The sequence below is a fragment of the Saccopteryx leptura genome, chromosome 1 (genome assembly GCF_036850995.1).
Source record: "Saccopteryx leptura isolate mSacLep1 chromosome 1, mSacLep1_pri_phased_curated, whole genome shotgun sequence".
Lineage (NCBI taxonomy): Eukaryota > Metazoa > Chordata > Mammalia > Chiroptera > Emballonuridae > Saccopteryx > Saccopteryx leptura.
Window position 1 is genome coordinate 125,575,691 of NC_089503.1, and position 19,230 is coordinate 125,594,920.

Sequence of the window (19,230 nt, forward strand, 5' to 3'; positions counted from 1 at the left end):
AATTACTTTCATGACTTAACAACGAGGTACTCAGAAACAGATGGGAATGAAAACATATATACTATCTTTTTGCTGAGATACTGTCAAGGGTTATTTCAAAGTAGCCTTTGCTCATACTGTTGAAAAGAAAAAGACACAAGGCAGTAAATGGGCTGAAGAGAAACCATCTGAATCAGGAAGCAAATTAAGTAAAAAGATACAAGACAGCTCCAGCAACCAAGTCAGAGCATATCCACAAATGAGGCTTTTAGTAATACTTCAGGGCTAAGATAGTTTACTTTTGTCTTTCCTTGATTGTGACTCATTAGGTACTCTTCTAACTAAAGAAGTATTTTAATCATGTAATTTTACAATTAAAATACTTATCACATTAAGGAGAGAGCTTAAAATAATCCTAAAAATTAACTAATTTGCAAAGTTTTAAAATTTTTCAGTGTTCCTGTACTGGCACTACGTCTAGTGTGTGCCTGTGTGTGCAAACACTATACAATGTAGAAATCTCCAGTGCTTCTTTGTATTGTTTTAAAAAGTCATCAATTCAACCTAAATTCAAGAATTACACTTTAATAATAGCACTTTGCCAATACAGAAATTACATATCTAAGATCAAATCATTTGAGAAAAAGTTACTATTACTTGAATAAAGGGTAAGAAAAAAACACAAGACAAGAATCCACAGTAATAACAGTTATATTGAAATAAAAATTATTTTTGTTTACATCTGGAATTGAGATGTCCAATCCTCACTGTTTCTCCAAAGAACTAACAGAAAAAGATCACCTAAAAACACAGAGCTTTTTTAAAGCTAGCTATACACAAACTTCACATTGGCATTTTTCTTCAGTTTTCATCTTAACTATTAGTTCTTAATAGTTTAAAAATCAAATATACTTTGCTAATAATGAACAACTGCACACATCTTACTGTGACCATTTGGTAACTGGTCACGTAGAACTAAAATCCTAAATGTTGATTTGTCTTCAATTTATAAATAGTAAAAGTAAAGCAAAAAGGTCTTCTTTCTTAATAAACTTCCTTGAAGGTTTTTAGCCAATGTAAAACGAAGCACAACTACAGTTATTAAAAATAAGTTCTACATGAAGAAGGGCAGCAGTACTTAGCACTTTCTGAACTAGAGATTTTAAATGTTTGTAAGACGACTGACTGGTTAATAAAATCTTGATGCTACCCAAGTAAACAGTATGCCAACAAATGCTTTCCTTATGAAAGTATTCATCTTTTCAAAAACAGGAAGGACAAAACATAACTGAAAAACTAGAGAAAATCATTAAATAAGACAAGATCAAGTTATCTGCAAGTGAAATGGAGGGCAACTTTTTGGCCATTCATATATATATATATTTTACAAAACATCTGATAAGTCATTTAAAATTTTGTAGAATAACAATTTTTAATCATTTGTGATATCTGCCTATATATCTTTCTAGTAAAACAGATAAGTGTTCCAATGACTTTATATCAAGATCTACAAATTCTCTGAAAAATTTACAAAGAAACCGAAATTAATATAATCAAGTTATATGCCAAATTTGATAGTATATTTCTCTATTTGTATAGACATAGACCATTACGTGGCACTGTTTTAAAATGTTCCTTATTTTTTATAGAACTAAATTTCTAAGTGAACACAGGGCTCGCAAAGACTTTATTTTAAACACAAAAGAAAGGCCTACTGCAAACTGCCATCAAGTATAACACTGACTCCTATGTCAACCTTTTTTTCAACATATATACTGATGTATTAAAATATTATTATAAAGTAACTGCTTACCATTTGGAAGAAAACTGTTGAAATATTAAACAACCAGAACATGTTGCTTTTGATTTTGGTAGCTTAGGTTTGGCTGACTTTCATATTTTAAAAATCCTCAGATTTGAGTTTATAGGTTTTAATACTATATGGAAATTCTTATACAATTTTTGAAGACCTGTGCTATTTTCTCTAAAAACTTTTGGGTTATTGTTAAAAAACAAGCACTATTCTTAAAATGAATAATGACCATTTAATACTTGGATCATGTGCCCAATCATTGTTTCTCTAAACTTCTACTTGAAGATTTGATTATATGGAAAAACCAAGTTTGTATGTTCAGTTCTCTAAGATTTTATAGCACATTTCCAATGAAATACATTCTCACTCCTATATTAAACTGCCAACTCAGCCAGGTTTCTTCTGGACAAATAGAATCAAGTTGGTTTTGTAGTTATATTCTGTAAACAAAAAGCTTTGGAAACCTTGGGATTTACTTATGGACAACTAGGAGAAACGTATTCCTTAATCCTTACCTAATGACACACTAACCAGCAGGACTAAGTATTTTAACCAGTCTTTTCTAATGCTGTCAATCTCAGACCAAAAAACACAACTACATTTAAGAAATATCCCAATATGTCCTAATTCCAGTAAGATGCAGTGATACTGATGTTATCCTATAACACTTATGATCTTGCATGACTTTCACCACTGCTGCCAAAAAAGAAAAAAGGATAGCTGTGTGTAGGGAAGAAAGTGGGTGTGGGGACTAATAAAAATCTTTTTTTGGACTTCTTTTCCCTCTATGTATAGGCATGCCCCTAACAAGCACAAAAACCCAACTCCCAATGCTAATCACTAGGAATATTAAATTATCAAAATTAAAAATAATTTCCTCACCTAGCACAAGATACTATACAATATTACAAACACAGACACATGAAAAAAATCAGGCAGTAGAAAATGTACAACAGCTTTGGTGTTATACAAAATAACTTCCAAAAACGATCGACAGTGAAGCACAAAGTTCATGTTTTCTTACCACAGACACTCCACTGCTGATTTCTAATTGTTTCCTTCTATGTTCTTGGTAAGGTCTTAACAGCCAAGACAGATAAATGTGCAGTTTACTTAATAAGAACTGCCTGGAGCACCATGACATTGTGCTCCAAGAGATGTCATTATAAGTCTCGCCTCTGCACTGTGGCTCTGTGGCACGTTTCCTGTCAAGATCACAGCAGGTCCAAAATAAAGTGACAACTAGATTTAATAAATTAATATACATTTGTTTAAAGATGTACAATGCACATTCTGTTTAATCCAAGGTTTTAGGGTATCCAGGAACTTCTATGTACACATATACAGATCTCAGACAGCAGTGATGTCAGAAGATGCAGGAAGGCAGCAGAACCTTCACCGGCTGCTCTCTCCAAATGCTGAGAACACAAGTCAAATACATTTAACTTAGAAGCAATGCTGAGAGATCACTGGGGGAAATCTCCAAAGAGAGAAGTCCACAGAAAAGGACATGTAAAGGCAGGGGAAGGTCAAGGTAGTTGAGACAACCACTTTATTCTTGGGACAACTGTGGAGGTGGTGAAGATGTGCCTTGCTTGCCAGATTTCCGTTCATAGTTCACAAGGCGTTGGCCCACAAGGTACCTAGGATGCAAAAAAGGGTAATTACTCTCTTATATGATCTTACATATTAAGACATTCTTCCAAAAAGCAGTCAGTGACACGTTTGTTTTTTTTAAATGCATATCATGGCCCTGGCCAGTTGGCTCAGTGGTAGAGCATCGGCCTGGCGTGCGGAAGTCCCGGGTTCGATTCCTGGCCAGGGCACACAGGAGAGGCGCCCATCTGCTTCTCTACCCCTCCCCCTCTCCTTCCTCTCTGTCTCTCTCTTCCCCTCCCGCAGCCAAGGCTCCATTGGAGCAAAGATGGCCCGGGCGCTGGGGATGGCTCTGTGGCCTCTGCCTCAGGCGCTAGAGTGGCTCTGGTCGCGACAGAGTGACGCCCTGGATGGGCAGAGCATCGCCCCCTGGAGGGCGTGCCAGGTGGATCCCGGTCGGGCGCATGCGGGAGTCTGTCGGACTGCCTCCCCGTTTCCAGCTTCAAAAAAATACAAAAAAAAAAAAATATATATATATATATATATATATATATATGCATATCACATCACTTCACTGCTACTTCCATGGATAGGTAGGTATCAATAGAAGGGGAGTGAGGAGTGAACACCTGCCAAAGGCACAAACGAAAGCAGGAACCTCATAGCGAAGGCAGGTGTGTGGAAGACCTGAGCAGCAAGAGTCAGAAGGCCTCAGATGGGTGCAATGGAGCTCAGACTCTGTCTGTTAGAGCTTCTCATGACTCAGTTACTCAGAGGCCAGAGGAGAGTAAGGCAGCATAAACTTTACAGGGAATTTATCTGTATGGATCCTATTTTATGAAACAGCTTAATGCACAGATCTGAAGAAACAGACTAGAAAAATTAATCAAAGACCTGGGTAAGGAGGACCCACCCTTGCCTTTTTATTGAATCTGAACAGCTCAATTTCTAGAGAAAAGGAGAAATCAAAGGACAAAGATTTCAATTAAGTCAAAAGGGAGATGACATAGAAATGAGTATATGTGAATGACTGAAGTAGAGGGTTATGGTCCAAGAACAAAACATGAGGTGTTCTTAACTCAGGTGACATGATGACAGGGAGAGGTTATGGCCAAGAGCACAGAATGGCAGAAACAAGAGACAGAACTGTCTCTGGTTGAAATGACAAGACCAGAGGTCCTCTATCAGGACAATGCATCATCATGACAACAGCAGGGATTGCCCAAAAGAGGCATTACCATTACTGTCCCCCACTAAATATGAAGGAATGGACGGGAGCTTGACCCCTGGAAGCCAGCAGGTCACAAAACTGATGGCAACAAGCTGGAGGAAAGTGGAGTAAAGCGTGCAAGTACCCATTTGGAAGCATCAGTGCAGATCAAGGAGTGCCAAGACCTTGCCAAAACAAGTGAAGTGAGAAGATGCACTCTCACCACTGAAATGCCCCTTCTTCCTCTTTCATGTTTGACAGAACTTGGTACTCAGATGACCAGGAAATGTACTTGTGTTGTCTACTGTCAGTAAATGCTCTGGAGAAGCCTCACTTTAAATTTCATTCTTAAAATCATTACTTTTACAAGTCCCGAGAGCAATAAGGTGAGCACATCATTTCTGGTCCAAAATGGGACACTCATGAGTCAAGGGGGTGCTGTTCATGATGCCACAAAGGCAGATGTGTAAACTGGGACTCTCCCAGGCAAACCAGGACGGATAGCTATAAACAAACTCACTTTCACTGCTAGACACCACTGAAGCAGAGCAGGAGCCAGCCTTCCTTAAGGACATGGAAGGTCAAATGGCTGTTATCCCCAAAAGTTGTTATCCTTGGCTGTCCTCAATCTCTCAACGAGGTCAGGTCACAGAGTTTCTTTAAGAGAGAGCTCGACACTTTTGAAGTAACCCTGCAGCCTCTCTCAGCAGTGGTGACAATAACCTAATGGCCCTTACTAAAAGAAAGGCTTAGGAAGGTACTGCTAATTCCTAATGTAGGCTTCTTTTTATCTCAAACTATTTAATATATTGTCAGATCAATGCATTTGAAAACAGACTGAAAACTGTGAAACAGGCATTAAAAAAATCTTCCTCTCCAAACCAGTTTCTCCCAGTCTTTTAATCTACATCAGCAATTTTCAACCTTTTTCATCTCATAGCACACATAAACTAATTACTAAAAATCTGTGGCACATCAAAAAAATTTTTTCTCAGCCTGACCAAAAATATATATATAGTTCTAATTTATTCACACCAGACAGTTATTACTGTGCTGGCTGTTGTCATGTTCTAATTTGACAATCTAAGGAAAAAAGGTCAGTGCCCCTGACAGAACAGTCAGGTACTGCACACTGAAACAATTCTCGCAGCACATGTGTGCTGCAGGACACCCACTGAAAACAGCCGCTTTACATAAGTGACAGCTCTGTCCTGCCGGCCCTTAGACCAACAGAGTCCTAGATAACACTTCATACCCTCATCCAGTCTTACCAGGTCCTGCTAACTCTACCTCAATATACATCCAGAACCTAAGCAATTTTCCCTCCTGTGATTTATCACATTACACATAAAAATTAAAAAATGAGAAATCTTAACAAAAGTAGCTAGATGAATGGAAGTCAGACTTACTTGTCGTTTTTAATATGTTCATAAAGGCGCTTAAACTGGCGGACCTGGAAGGACAAGATCCCCATCAACACCACGACCATCAGTAAGAATGGATAAATCCGCCGGTGGACCAAGTTTTGCATTTCCACAGTAACACCTGTAAAACCAAAAAGGGAAACTCTTAAGTGTATATGGAAAAAGAATGAAATGAAAATATATGCCTTCACTAAGTAGAGGGGACTGGATGGTGATATTTAACTGAAATTTATCACGTATGAAATGAAGTGAGGCAACAGGTGAGGTCAAATTGGAGCTGGTCACAAAACAAGGAGAAGCCATTGAACTAAGCTTAGGAGCTGGATTATGTTCTAAAGGCCACAGAGGAACCAAAGAAATAATGTTCACTAAAGAGGAACATGAGATTTGTTCTTCTGAAAGGTTACTGCGGCCACTGTAGAGAATGAATTAGTTGTCATGGTAGGGAAACAGGAAGCTGTTGATGTTAAGTGAGAGACAATGTACTCAATGAGTCTTGGGTAAGGACACCAGAAATGAGAGAATGGGTTCCAAAGGACGAATCAGTAGGACTGAAGAGCACTTGAGTATATAGAAAGCAGAGAGCCTCAGGTGACATGATGACCTTTAAGGTTTCTGACTCGTGCAGCTTGTTGGATGATAACACGAAGTCATGAAGAGGGAATTCAGAAGAAAAAGATCTGGAGGGGAAATTTTGGTGCTTATAATTTTAAACAGCCTTGGTTAGTTGACTCAGTGGTAGAGCATCAGTCAGGCATGTGGATGTCTAAGGTTCGATTGCTGGTCAGGGCACACATGAGAAACAACCCATCTGCTTCTCCACATCCCCCCTCCTTTCTCTCTACCTCTCTCTCCCCCCTTCCCATGGCCATGGCTCAAGTACTTCCAGCAAGTTGGCCCTGGGCACTGAGGATGGCTCCACGGCCTCCACCTCAGGTGCTAAAAATAGCTCTACTGCCAAGCAACGGAGCAATGGCATAAGATGGGCAGAGCATTGACCCAACCCATAGGGGGCTTGCGGGTAGATCCCAATCAGGGCACATGCAACAGTCTGTCTCTCTGCCTCCCTTCCTCTCATTTAATATAATTTTGAAAACATGCTGGGTTTAAGATTCTGTGAGGATTCTTCAGTACAAAATTGATCACCTGTAGTTGATGAAGTGTCACAAATTAGCACTGCCTCTTGTTTTCTTTCATGCTAAAGAACATTTTAAAAATTAATTATAACATGTCATTAATCTTATAAGTCTGTGATCACCGCACTTCTAGTCAAAAGAAGACAACTTGAAGAAAATCTATTCCTGCCTATTTTGGAGATAATAAAATTTGTCAATACTTCCTCATTTGCCTAGAGAAAAAAAAACTGTACCAAAGAGCTTTATGATCCTCTTAATCTTGCCAGGTAGTCAAATCTTAAGAAAAATCGTGGAGTTTTTTTTAATTATTGTTTTTAGCTGGATTTATATTTACAAATAAAGTATTTGGGGCCTGCCAGCCTATAATACCAAAGTGACAATAATGTAACAATGTCAATAAACGTGCTCTTTCAAGCTCCCCAGCTGGCATTACGTACCTAGCAAAGGGACAATGCCGGATGCGATGACGTAAGGTACACACAGAGAAAGCAAGAGCACAGAAATCACAGGCGCTGCCAGTTTACGAACAATATAGTGAAGATCAATGTTCCGGATGCCATTTGCATAAACCTGAAACATGGGGGAAAATATCAGAACAAGAGTACAAAACAACTCCTCCAAATTAATGGAACAATCTCTACTAAATCCATGCTGTAGTAGGGAGTCCAATCTACCAGCTACAAAGGATTCAAATAGGTTCTTTTTTCCAAAGTGAAGGCAAATTCCAGAACACAAACTAAGTGTGGTGCCCGCAAGTATTTACAGAAATCTATTTACCTCTTTGCACTTTGCAGTTAGCTCTGCTAAGAGATGAAATAAGATGCTAATCTAGAATCATCATTACACTAGCCTTCAACAATACAATACCAAATGGTGTCCAATAATATTACTTTAAGACCACATTAAGGCCCTAGCCAGCTGACTCAATGGTAGAGCGTTGGCCAGGCATATAGAGGTCTTAGGTTCAATTCCCAGTCAGGGCACACAGGAGAAGAGACCATCTGATTCTCCATCCCTCCCTCACTTCTCTCTCTTTTCTTCCCACAGCCATGGCTCAGATGATTTGAGCAAGTTGGCCCCAGGCACTGAGGATGGCTCCATGGCCTTGCATCAGATGCTGAAATAGATGAACTACTGAGCAACAGAGCAGCAGACCCAGATGGGCATAGCATCACCCTGTATGCAGCTTGCCAGGTGGATCCCAGTTGGGGCACATGCAGGAGTCTGTCTCTATGCCTTCCTGCCTCTCACTTAATTTAAAAAAAAAAGACATTAACTTGATGTAACTTAAGTAATCTGTTACTACTCAAAATTGCATTCATTTTACCTGAATATATATATTTTTAAAAATTATAAACAAAGAATATATTTCTAAAAAACCAAAATGGCCTGACCACACAGTGGCACAGTGGACAGAGCGTTCACCTGGGACACAGAGGACCCAGGTTCAAAAGCCAAGGTCACCAGCTTGAGCACAGGTTCATCCAGCTAGAGTACAGGGTCGCTGGCTTCAGTGTGGGATCATAGACATGACCCCATGGTCGCTGCCTTACAACCCATGGTCACTGGCTTGAGCCAAGGTCACTGGCTTGGCTGTAACCCCCTGGTTAAGGCACATATAAGAAACAATAAGTGAACAACTAAGGTGCTGCAATGAAGAACTGATGCTTCCCATTTCCCTTCCTGTTTGTCCCTATCTGTCTCTGTTTCTCTCTCCCTCTGTCTCGCTCACTAAAAAATATATTTTTTTATGTAAAAATTTAATATAAAATAATTCTACAGTGAATATGTTTTTAATTCAAAATTTTTAGAGCATTTCCATAATCTTATCCAGAAACTCTACTGGATAGTACAGCAGAGGAAAGAGTGGATGAAAGTGGGAAAACTGGCCCTGGCCAGTTGGCTCAGCGGTAGAGCGTCAGCCTGGCGTGCGGAAGTCCCGGGTTCAATTCCTGGCCAGGGCACACAGGAGAGGCACCCATTTGCTTCTCCACCCCTCCCCCTCTCCTTCCTCTCTGTCTCTCTCTTCCCCTCCCGCAGCCGAGACTCCACTGGAGCAAAAGATGGCCCGGGCTCTGGGGATGGCTCCTTGGCCTCTGCCCCAGGCACTAGAGTGGCTCTGGTCGCGACAGAGTGAAGCCCCGGATGGGCAGAGCATCGCCCCCTGGTGGGCATGCCGGGTGGATCCCGGTCGGGCGCTTGCGGGAGTCTGTCTGACTGCCTCCCCGTTTCTAGCTTCAGAAAAATACCAAAAAAAAAAAAAAAAAAAGAAAGTGGGAAAACTTTGGGAATAATTAAAGATAAGGATGGCATGCAGAGGGAGACAAAATGACTAGAGTGTTGTTCTTGTTTTTCCCAGCACTTGAACCTCATGTGGCCCATAGTCACAACTCACCCCCCATCCCTGAGGAGAGGGCGAGAGAATGACAAACTGACAAATTGGCTTAACCCCCTAAAGGCAGCTTCTAATCCCAAAACGCCTAGTTAACACAAATGCATTTACAATCACGCAGCAAGGCATCCCAGTGTTTCTCAAACATTTTACTTAAACTTAAACATATATATGAGAAGAATCCATCAGAGAGCAAAATATTACAAAAATCCATGTTTTACAGCCTCCAGCTATAAGTAAACTCTTCTCCACACTCCTTTGCAAGGAGTGGATATGCTGCCATGCACCCCACAACTCCACCTCACTGCGGGTCCCTCACAGAGTTAAGCCCACACTTGACAGACGCATATGAACACACAGCCATGCACTGGCCCTCCCCACACCCCCACAAATCTCCAGATACAGACATTTTTTTACCATTTTCTTGTGCAGGCTGTGCTGATAACTACTGCCTTTATTTCCTATACATCAAAAGGAGGTATGCTTTTACTGCTACAAAACTGGGACATCTTATTCATTTGGCACTGGATAAGGATAAGATGATTGCCCACAAGAACATTTTCTAGACAACTAAAACTTTAAAAAGTACCAAACTCTGTTACGTTGGCTACTTTAAATAAAAATCTTCCTAAAGTGAATTATATAATAATAATTCCTAGCCTTATTATCAGAATACAGAAGCTAAATGCTAAATCTATCTCTTTCAAGGTTATCACTACAATGACCAAATTATTTGATGGTTCCATAATATTGTACTTTTAGGTGCTACATAGCTAGAATATTCCTAAATAGCTCTGCTTTTTTTAATCTATTACTTTTTTGCCCTTTTATTTATTACCTGAACAATAGCTTTTTCCCTACTATAGGTTTAGAAACCTAAACAACACGCCTCCATCGGAACTACTACCCTGAAAAAAAGGACATATGCTAACATTTGCCTTTACTTTGGAGACAGTTCTAACTGGTTAACCTTCAGATAAGGGAAGTCTTAAGAGTGGTTGATAAAAATTTATGGTGATAAAAGAGCAAACTGACTTTTCCTTCAAAATAAAAATTATATATACTCATTAAAGAAAATATAGAAAACTCAGAATGAAAAAATGGATCCCATCAGTTAAATAGAATTACTATTACTCCCAGTCTTTTTCTGAAAAATTATTTTGCTTACCTGTTCAATTACAGTTTTCAACCACCACTGAGGACCCATCAATGTTATAGCTGCAATGATTTTGGCATGCAGGACTCCAAGTGCCCAGTCCTAGGGTAATGAAAAACATTTAACAGGTTTTGTTGTTCTTTTTAGCAATAAATTCAACATAGAGGTTATATAGTTTTCTTCTGTTACATAAGTCCTGCAGGTTTAGTAAGAGTTTTACAGAAGACTAACAAACATGCTAGAAAATAGGCAATTTTTTTTCTCAAAGGCTCAAGTTCACATTTCAATCCAAAAATCATTCTTGTATCTTTCAGAAATCTACATTATTTTCCCAAGAGAATTAGAAAAAGTATGAACATTAATGGAGATCTCAGGAGCAAATAAATAAAACAGTGCCATGATTTTATTTCATAAACCAACCTTAGACTGTTTTATTGGCTTTTGCTGAGCTGATTATGTCAAAGCAAGATTGTGGAAGCATGTCTGACCTAAGGAAATCCTCCCAAAGGATCACAGAGAGCTTGTAGCTTGGAGCATTCCCAGTTCTGCTGAACTGTTGTTACTAGAACCTCCACTGTCACACCAGGCTCCTCACTGTGGGAGATTCACTAAGGAGGTCCACAGATCACTGAGGTGCAAGCTCTTGCAAGATCCACTGCTTTCCCGGCTTTTCCCACTGCCAGGACACACCGCACCAGTTCCTCTGCTGGAATTCCTGTCTCCCGCAGTTCGGCAGCCGTTTGGCACAAATAGCTTGGAGTCAGGAATGAAGAAAAAGCAAGTTGTTCTCCTTTCAAAGTTTGGGGTTTAATATGAAGGATTCCATGCTGCATATGTCTATGACTTGTGTTTTCCCCCTACTCAAAAACATACCTGAAAGATACCTGCATCAAAACACACAGCTCTACTTCATTCTTTTAATTGCTACACTAATATTCCAAAGCAAAAATCTACCACACTTTACCTAGCCACTGTTGATGGATATCTGGGTTGCTTAGAATTTTTTCTGACATTATAAAAAAACGATATAACAGCAGAAATAGCCTCGTTCTTGCCTCCTTCTACACTCATGTGTGTAAATGTTTCTTTGCAGCAGATTCTAAACAGTAAAGCTACTGGTTCACAACATATAATCCCTCATAAAATTGAATAGTTTCAAATAAAATTGAATAGTTTCTCCAAGGCAAAAACGTTGGGTACTGTCAAGACCACCATGTAACCAAACAAGTTGTATTCACTACCCACTGAGGTGAGAACACAGCATAGGGATGCTTAGTAACAGCATGTTAGAAAAGCCTAGATACAGAATTTCAGTTTATGTGAGGTGACTTGGGGAGGATTGAAGGAAGCAGGGCTTTGCTCTGTCAGATGTTATTAGAAAGCAGAGGATCTATTATCTGGTATCTTAATAAATCAGACTGAGAGGCAGACTAAGGCTAAAATTGTATTGGTAATGAAGCAGCAGCCAATCATGTTTGCCTGGACGGGGGATGTTTGGTCATTTTTGTGGTTTAGACAACAGTCATGTTCTACCTATGCTCAGACATAATTATGGCAGGGGTCTCATTTTTCTTGATCCATAAGGGTCAGAGTGATCTTATATATATAATGTTGATGTTCTATAAAACCTGTTTACGCACAACAGAACACCAAGGCCTAGCTCAGTGGTTTTCCATCTTTTTTTTACTTGAGGACAGGTGAAAATGGATGAATTACTTCGGGGACCACAAAGGCAGAAATCACCCTAAGCATAACCAAATTCGACTGAGATCACTGTGTCCATAATGTTCATACACCATCAGGGTGGTTACCTCTTTCACGAACCAGCAGAAATTTCTAGCACACCAGTCTGCAAACCAGCAGATGAAAAACACTGGCCTAGCTGACAGGGCCAGGCCAGTTCCTCGATGTTAGGGCTGCCTTGCTCCTTTTCAGTGCTGCATCCTGAATAACACCAGGAGGCACATACCGTTTGGTGTATTTGCAGTGATCACTGAGTTAAAGGCAACATCCACTTGACCCCTCTACTATAAAGTTGTGTGTTTGCCTTTGAGATTATCAAGTAATCTGTAAGGTGACACTTTGCCACCATGTAAATAATCACTTTTGCATTGTGGTGGTGCCAAAGCATGCCAGCAAGAGAGACCCTGTTATGAGTCTGCACGCTGCAATGGAAGGAGAATGCTTTAGGCCCTGAAGCCCTACATGTTCTGCTGGTTATAGCAGGATGAGCTCAATCAGCATCAGGCATGACCCGTCAGCCTCTACATTCTCTCCTGATGGAAAAGTTTTTCAAGTTGAATATGCTATGAAGGTTAGAGAAAACAGTAGTACAGCTACTGGTATCAGTAAAGATGACATTGACTTTGGGTTAGAAAAATTAGTCCTTTCTAAACTTTATGAAGGTTCCAACAAACGACTTTTTAATGTTGATGGGCATGTTGGAATGGCAGAGCAAGTTTGTTGGCAGATGCTTGTTCTTTAGCAGACATTGCAAGAGAATAAGCTTCCAACTTTAGATCTAACTTTGGCTATAACATTCACTGAAGCGTCTACGGACACAGTGGCCACGTGTGTACCTGCATATACAACCTACAGTGCTATTAGACCTTTTGGCTAGTTTCATGTTAGGGTCTTACAGTGTGAATGATGGTGCAGCACTCCACATGACTGACCTATAGAATATTTCATATGGTTACTGGGGCTATGCTATTGGCAAAGTCAGGCAAGCTGCAAAATAGAAACAGAAAAGCTTCAAAGAAAGAAATGGCTTACTATGTGATACTGTTAAAGAAGTAGCAAAAATAATTTACATAACACATAATTAAATTAGGGATAAAGCTCAAAATGGCACTCAGCTGAGTTGGTGAAATAACCAAAAGAAGAAAGGAAACTATTCCAAAAAATATAAGAGAATATATAAGAGAAGTATGCTAAGGAATCTCTGAAGGAAGACTATAAATTCAGATGATAATAAGCAACATTTACTGCAGCATTTATGTTAAATTTCTAATCCAGTCCCCATGTAACTATTTAGCCCCTTGGATTATTACATATCCACTGACAAATTTTCATTATATTTTTATCATGTTAAAAAAAAATTTTGGCCCTGGCTGGTTGGCTCAGTAGACAGAGCATCCGCCTGGCATGCAGACATCCTGGGTTCAATTCCTTGGTCAGGGCACACATGACAAGCAACAGATCATCTGCTTTTCTTCCCCTTCTCTCCCTTTCCCCCTTCTCTTTCTCTTCCCCTCCTGCAGCCAATGGCTCAACTGGTTTGAGTGTTGGCCCTGGGCACTGAGGATAGCTTGGCTGGTCTAAGCATTGGGCCTCAGGCACTGAGGATAACTCAGTTGATTCGAGCATTGGCACCAGATGGGGGTTGCCAGGTGGATCCCAGTTGGGGCACATATGGAAGTCTATTGCCCCTCCTCTCACTTAAAAAAGAACAACAAAAAAAACTTTTTGTAAAAAAAAACATGTCTGCAAATTCTTTTCCTATTGAGCGGCAGGGGATCTACTTCCCCTTTTCTTGAATCTGGACCAACCTCTGTAACTTGTTCCCAGAAGAACATAGTGAAAAATGAGGCTGCAGAAGATGCAGCTTCTGCCTTACTGGTTGGGATACTCATTTCCCTGAAGCAAAACATAAGAAGCTCAGCTCCCCTGCGGTTTCCAAGTTGTGAGGAAGTCCAAGTACATCCAGTGGCAACAGCTCAGGTAGGGTGCAACCAACAACCAGCATTGACCCTCACAGGGGAATGATGGTATCTCCAAATGATTCCAGCTACGGCTGTTAAGTCACACTCAGCCACGGAGTCTTTCCAGCTCAGGCCCCAGACAACATGGAGCAGGAGACAAGCTGATATGCCCTGTCTTAATTTCTGCCACAGACTCTGTGGATAAAATAAATGGTTCTTTTAAGCCACAAAATGTGAGGTAGCTTATTACCCAGCAATAATAGCTGAGGACCCATCAACTTTCACCTGATGGGTTCAGCACCTGCTAACAATCATTGCTGGAATCAATTATTTTGTGAACTACCACAAAATAGTGATTTTCTAATTCTATTAATCCCCCTACCTTTATTAGCTGGTGTCATGGTAAAAATACAACAACAAAAAATAGCTTTCCTTCTATCAACTGATGCAATTTGACTACAATGCAATACAGCTCTCACAGACAAGCCTAACACATGCCTACTTACTTCCATCTGCTCTTCAGTTTTCTCTTTCATTCTAACTTATAAGCACACTGAATTAGAGGCAATTCACTATATATGCACCCTCTGAGGTCCACCCACTTGATCGTTCCTAGAACACACTTCTTCCTTTCTTACCCACTCCTCTCTACTCTACTACGTTGTCCTACACATTACCTCCTACAGAAAACCACTATCAGAAACTTCCAAAGCTGGTTAAATACCTCTCCTGATGCTTGCCCAATCATAGCACCATCTACATGTGTACTTGTCTATCTTTCCCACCAGCCTGTAAGGTCCTCATGAAACTGCTGCATTAGTCTCACTTCCATCTGCATTATGCAGCACAGGGCTTTGGCACACACATTAAAGCACTCAAGTATATATCTGCTATTAAATGACATGTGCAGAAGTTCTTTATTTGGAAAGTAGAGGAAGGGAAATACATACCAAATAACTTTAATTGCAAGAAAATCCATTGTAATGTACTAGGAAGTAAAAACAAGGCTGAAAAGCTTTTGAATGACTGAAGTCAATGCCTACCTCTTTCCCATGACACCTCTTAAAAATCTAAGGTCTAGGCCCTGGCCAGTTGACTCAGTGGTAGAGCATCGGCCCAGCGTGTGAAAGTCCCGGGTTCAATTCCCAGCCAGGGCACACAAGAGAAGTGCCCATCTGCTTCTCTACCCTTCCCCCTCTCGTTCCTCTCTATCACTCTCTTCCCCTCCCACAGCCAAGGCTCTACTGGAGCAAAGTTGGCCTGGACACTGAAGATGGCTCCATGGCCTCTGCCTCAGGTGCTAGAATGGCTCCAGTTGCAACAGAGCAACATCCCAGATGGGCAGAGAATACCACCTAGCAGGCATGCCAGGCGGATCCCGGTTGGGTGCATGCAGGAGTCTCTCTGCCTCCCTGCTTCTCACTTCAGAGAAAAAAAAAAAGTGAGGTCTATGGCTTGATCTGTGGTGGCGCAGTGGATAAAGCATCGACCTGGAACACTGAGGTCACTGGTTTGAAACCCTGGGCTTGCCCGTCACATCAAGACACATATGAGAAGCAACTACTATGAGTTGATGCTTCCCGCTCCCCATCCCATCCTTTCTCTCTCTCCTCTTTCTAAAGTCAGTAAAGAAAATCTTAAAAACAAAAAAATTTAAAAGTCTATGCCATTAACTTCAGTCCCAAGTACTATGAAAAAGTTAAATTTCTTTCTCCATAAGCTTTAAGACCTTTGTTGTGGCCTACATAGGTTCCCTCAAAATAATTCCTATGACTGTGGGATAACATGCTATAATTACTCAAAAGTATGGTACTGCTTGCAGTCTCAAAGCCAAAGGAGCAAAATATTTTACCCTAAGAGGTATAAAGATCAAAATCTGTTAGTTTATACCTTTAAATACTATTCCTCAAATCAGTAGTAACATTTTTTTAAAGATATTTTTAAAATTTATTTATTCATTTTAGAGAGAGAAAGGGGGGAGCAGAAAGCATCAACTCCCATATGTGCCTTGACCAGACAAGTACAGGGTTTTGAACCGGCGACCTCAGCATTCCAAGTTGACGCTTTATCCACTGCGCCACCACAGGTCAGGCCAGTAGTAACATTTTTAAGCTATAAAATAAGGTCTAAAAGATGTATATAACCTGCATATTTTGAAAGCCATACGTTAAAATGTATTAATTTTACAAAGATTCCTGAAGTAGAAAAAGTTGAGTCTTTCTAAACAAACTACTTAAAAAATCACTTTTAAAAATTAAGGACTTTCCTGATGCGAAATCTGAGAAGAAATATGTGCAAAAGATATGCACTTACCTGCCATGGGTAAAAAAGAGGAGTCTGATCTAAGGGAACTCTCAGGGGAGCAACAATGACCAACTCAAACAGAAGTCCCAGAAGGAGTGGGACAACTCCAGCCAGCAGCACCGCAACTATCAAAGTCTTCATTATCTATTAGGAAATGAGAGGCATGTCATTAAAGACAGTCTCTGACTTTTAACCAAATGCTTCATTCCATTTGGAAGTTTATTTTTCTTCTTTGACCTTACTTCTAATAGAATGAATATATTATCTTAAACAACTTACACATACTATGCCACATGTTTAAAAATTTAATATATAACTATAAAAGCTCAAGTGATAATAAAAACATATTATTATGCTATGCTGCTAAAAAATTAAAGAAATTTCATTTTATTACATATATTAACCAAGTGGCTGTGCTGTTTTTTTGAATCTCATTCTCAATAGTAGGCTTTTCTTTGTCCAAGAAAAGCTATTGATTGTTCCAGGCCCCTGATGCAATGGTGACCACCCACATGCTGACCTCTGACCCCTGAGGTGGACTGGTATAGGAGAAACCCTGAGGTAATTAATCAAGCTGATAAAAGTGGCTCCCTCTAGAACAGTGTGGTCCAACAGAACTTTCTAGGATAATAGAAATGTCCTATATTTGCAGTGTCTAATAGAGTAGCCATTAGCTACAGGGTCAATGTATTAGGCCATGCAATACTAGAATCTGGACAAAGTGGCAAGATGAAAATGAAGTATATACAAAAAGAAGAGATAGGATGAAAGAGCCACTATAAAATCCTGACAAAGGAATTAGTCTTTAAAATGGCCTTGATGTCAGATGACCTCCCTTTTCTTAAGATAGCCTCAATAAGTACATTTGTTTCAACAAAAAACTAATGAGGTTTGCATGGAGATGCAGTATTTGTTCTTTTAAATGGCAAATTAATGATATGGCAGGACATCAAATGAAAACTAGAATTAGCTGGTTTCTGTATTTTTAAATATAGTTAAGAAGTGTCTATATTTTAAATATAGTTGTGTATCATTATCTTATTAATAGCAATTAAACCACTCCATCTATATATTTTTTTCAACATTAATATTAAATGCATATTAAACTTTCAGTGAAACCAAAATATAAATTCAGATACAAAATAAGAGTTGGTTATATAAATGAAAAGGCAGAGCAGTTATCTAAACACTTTTTACAAGTCGTGGCCAACATTACAATCAACAAATAAACTGCCACACTTGGACCACTGTCTTATAGCGGCGTTTCCCCCCACCTCTGTGGCATTTTAGTTCCTTCTTGAGAGTAAAAATTTCCATTACTTACTACACTTTCACATTAGCCAAGACATTCTTGATTTAGCAATATACTATGAAACTAAAAAAAATCTCACTTATATGAAAAACACTAACTTAAGTCAAGATTTTTACATATTCAAATAGGTCAAGAAGTCAAATTTTAGGGAAAAATATCATTAAAGAAAATTTCTACTTAAATATATCAATTTTAAATTCCTTAAAAATGTAATCAATCTCCAAAATAAGTTTTCTAATTATATTACTTACTCAATAAGAGCCTTACTGGCCCACTTAATAATTTGATTTCCTTTTACCTCTCAAATACATTTGACTGTGGTTCTCAGAATGAACCAGAACACTACTGTCTTAAACGACTACCCCTTCTAATTCAAAAAAAGCAACTTTCTTGCCACTATCAAGATAATCCAGAAACAAAAATGAAAAGATTTAAAGAAATGACTGCAAAACATCCACTACACATATCAGACAAGATCGGTCTTTATTAGAAAAACCTACCATGAGGGACCACTCTTTAACCTTCTGGAAGATCACTCTGCGTCCCTGGGGCATCCATGCTACCAGCACTGTCACTGCCCTTATGGTCAGCCAGCACACATAGAGACCACAAGCAGCTGTGTAGAGCTCATGAATTTTGGCAGTCCCCGTCCAAAATGACATTAACCAGCGGCCAGCAAATACTGAAAACAGACAGGGTGATAAGTGACATACTGGGCTACAAAACAGAGAACTATAATCTTTATGTTAACACTGTTCTATTTCCAATCATTTTAAGAGATTAGTCAAAAGATAGCATATTTTGATACACCACTGCCTTCATTAAAAGCAAACAACAACAACAAAAGCTTAGCAAACTCTACAGAACACAATTATTTGATTAAAATACAACCAAACCACAGCAAACCATTGGGGAAGAGCTCTCCTGTGATATGTACTCTGACTTGCCATGCCAATTACTTGTTCTTTTGAAACTGAAAAAGCTTGTAGGGGCTTTTATTTTCATGTTTTTATCACCAAATAAAATCATTAGGAAAATAAGACAAAAATTAGAGGATTTATTTTCTATTATTTGTGCTGTTAATAGTTTTAATATTTAGAAGCATCATAAATAATTTAGAATAATTTTATTTCAAATGACTTGTTAATCTAGAAAGAAAACTAAGTGTATTTCAGTAAGAAGTGGGCACAATGACATTTTAAAC

General features: G+C 39.3%; 1 protein-coding gene and 1 pseudogene across 1 annotated transcript in view; one reads left to right on the top strand and one right to left on the bottom strand.

Annotated features, from left to right (window-relative positions):
* Positions 1–674: 674 nt before the first annotated feature.
* MARCHF6 (membrane associated ring-CH-type finger 6) overlaps positions 675–19,230 on the bottom strand; it is a 77,274-nt gene continuing 58,718 nt past the window's right edge. Inside the window, exons 21-26 of the mRNA XM_066374548.1 lie at positions 18,527–18,708; positions 16,724–16,858; positions 10,719–10,808; positions 7,596–7,728; positions 6,008–6,143; positions 675–3,435 (exon numbers count right to left, since the gene is read on the bottom strand). Coding sequence (XP_066230645.1) covers positions 3,345–3,435; positions 6,008–6,143; positions 7,596–7,728; positions 10,719–10,808; positions 16,724–16,858; positions 18,527–18,708 — 767 coding nt within the window. The 3' untranslated portion in view covers positions 675–3,344. The remainder of the gene's footprint in view (positions 3,436–6,007; positions 6,144–7,595; positions 7,729–10,718; positions 10,809–16,723; positions 16,859–18,526; positions 18,709–19,230) is intronic.
* Positions 10,820–13,677, top strand: LOC136389726 (proteasome subunit alpha type-3 pseudogene; annotated as a pseudogene).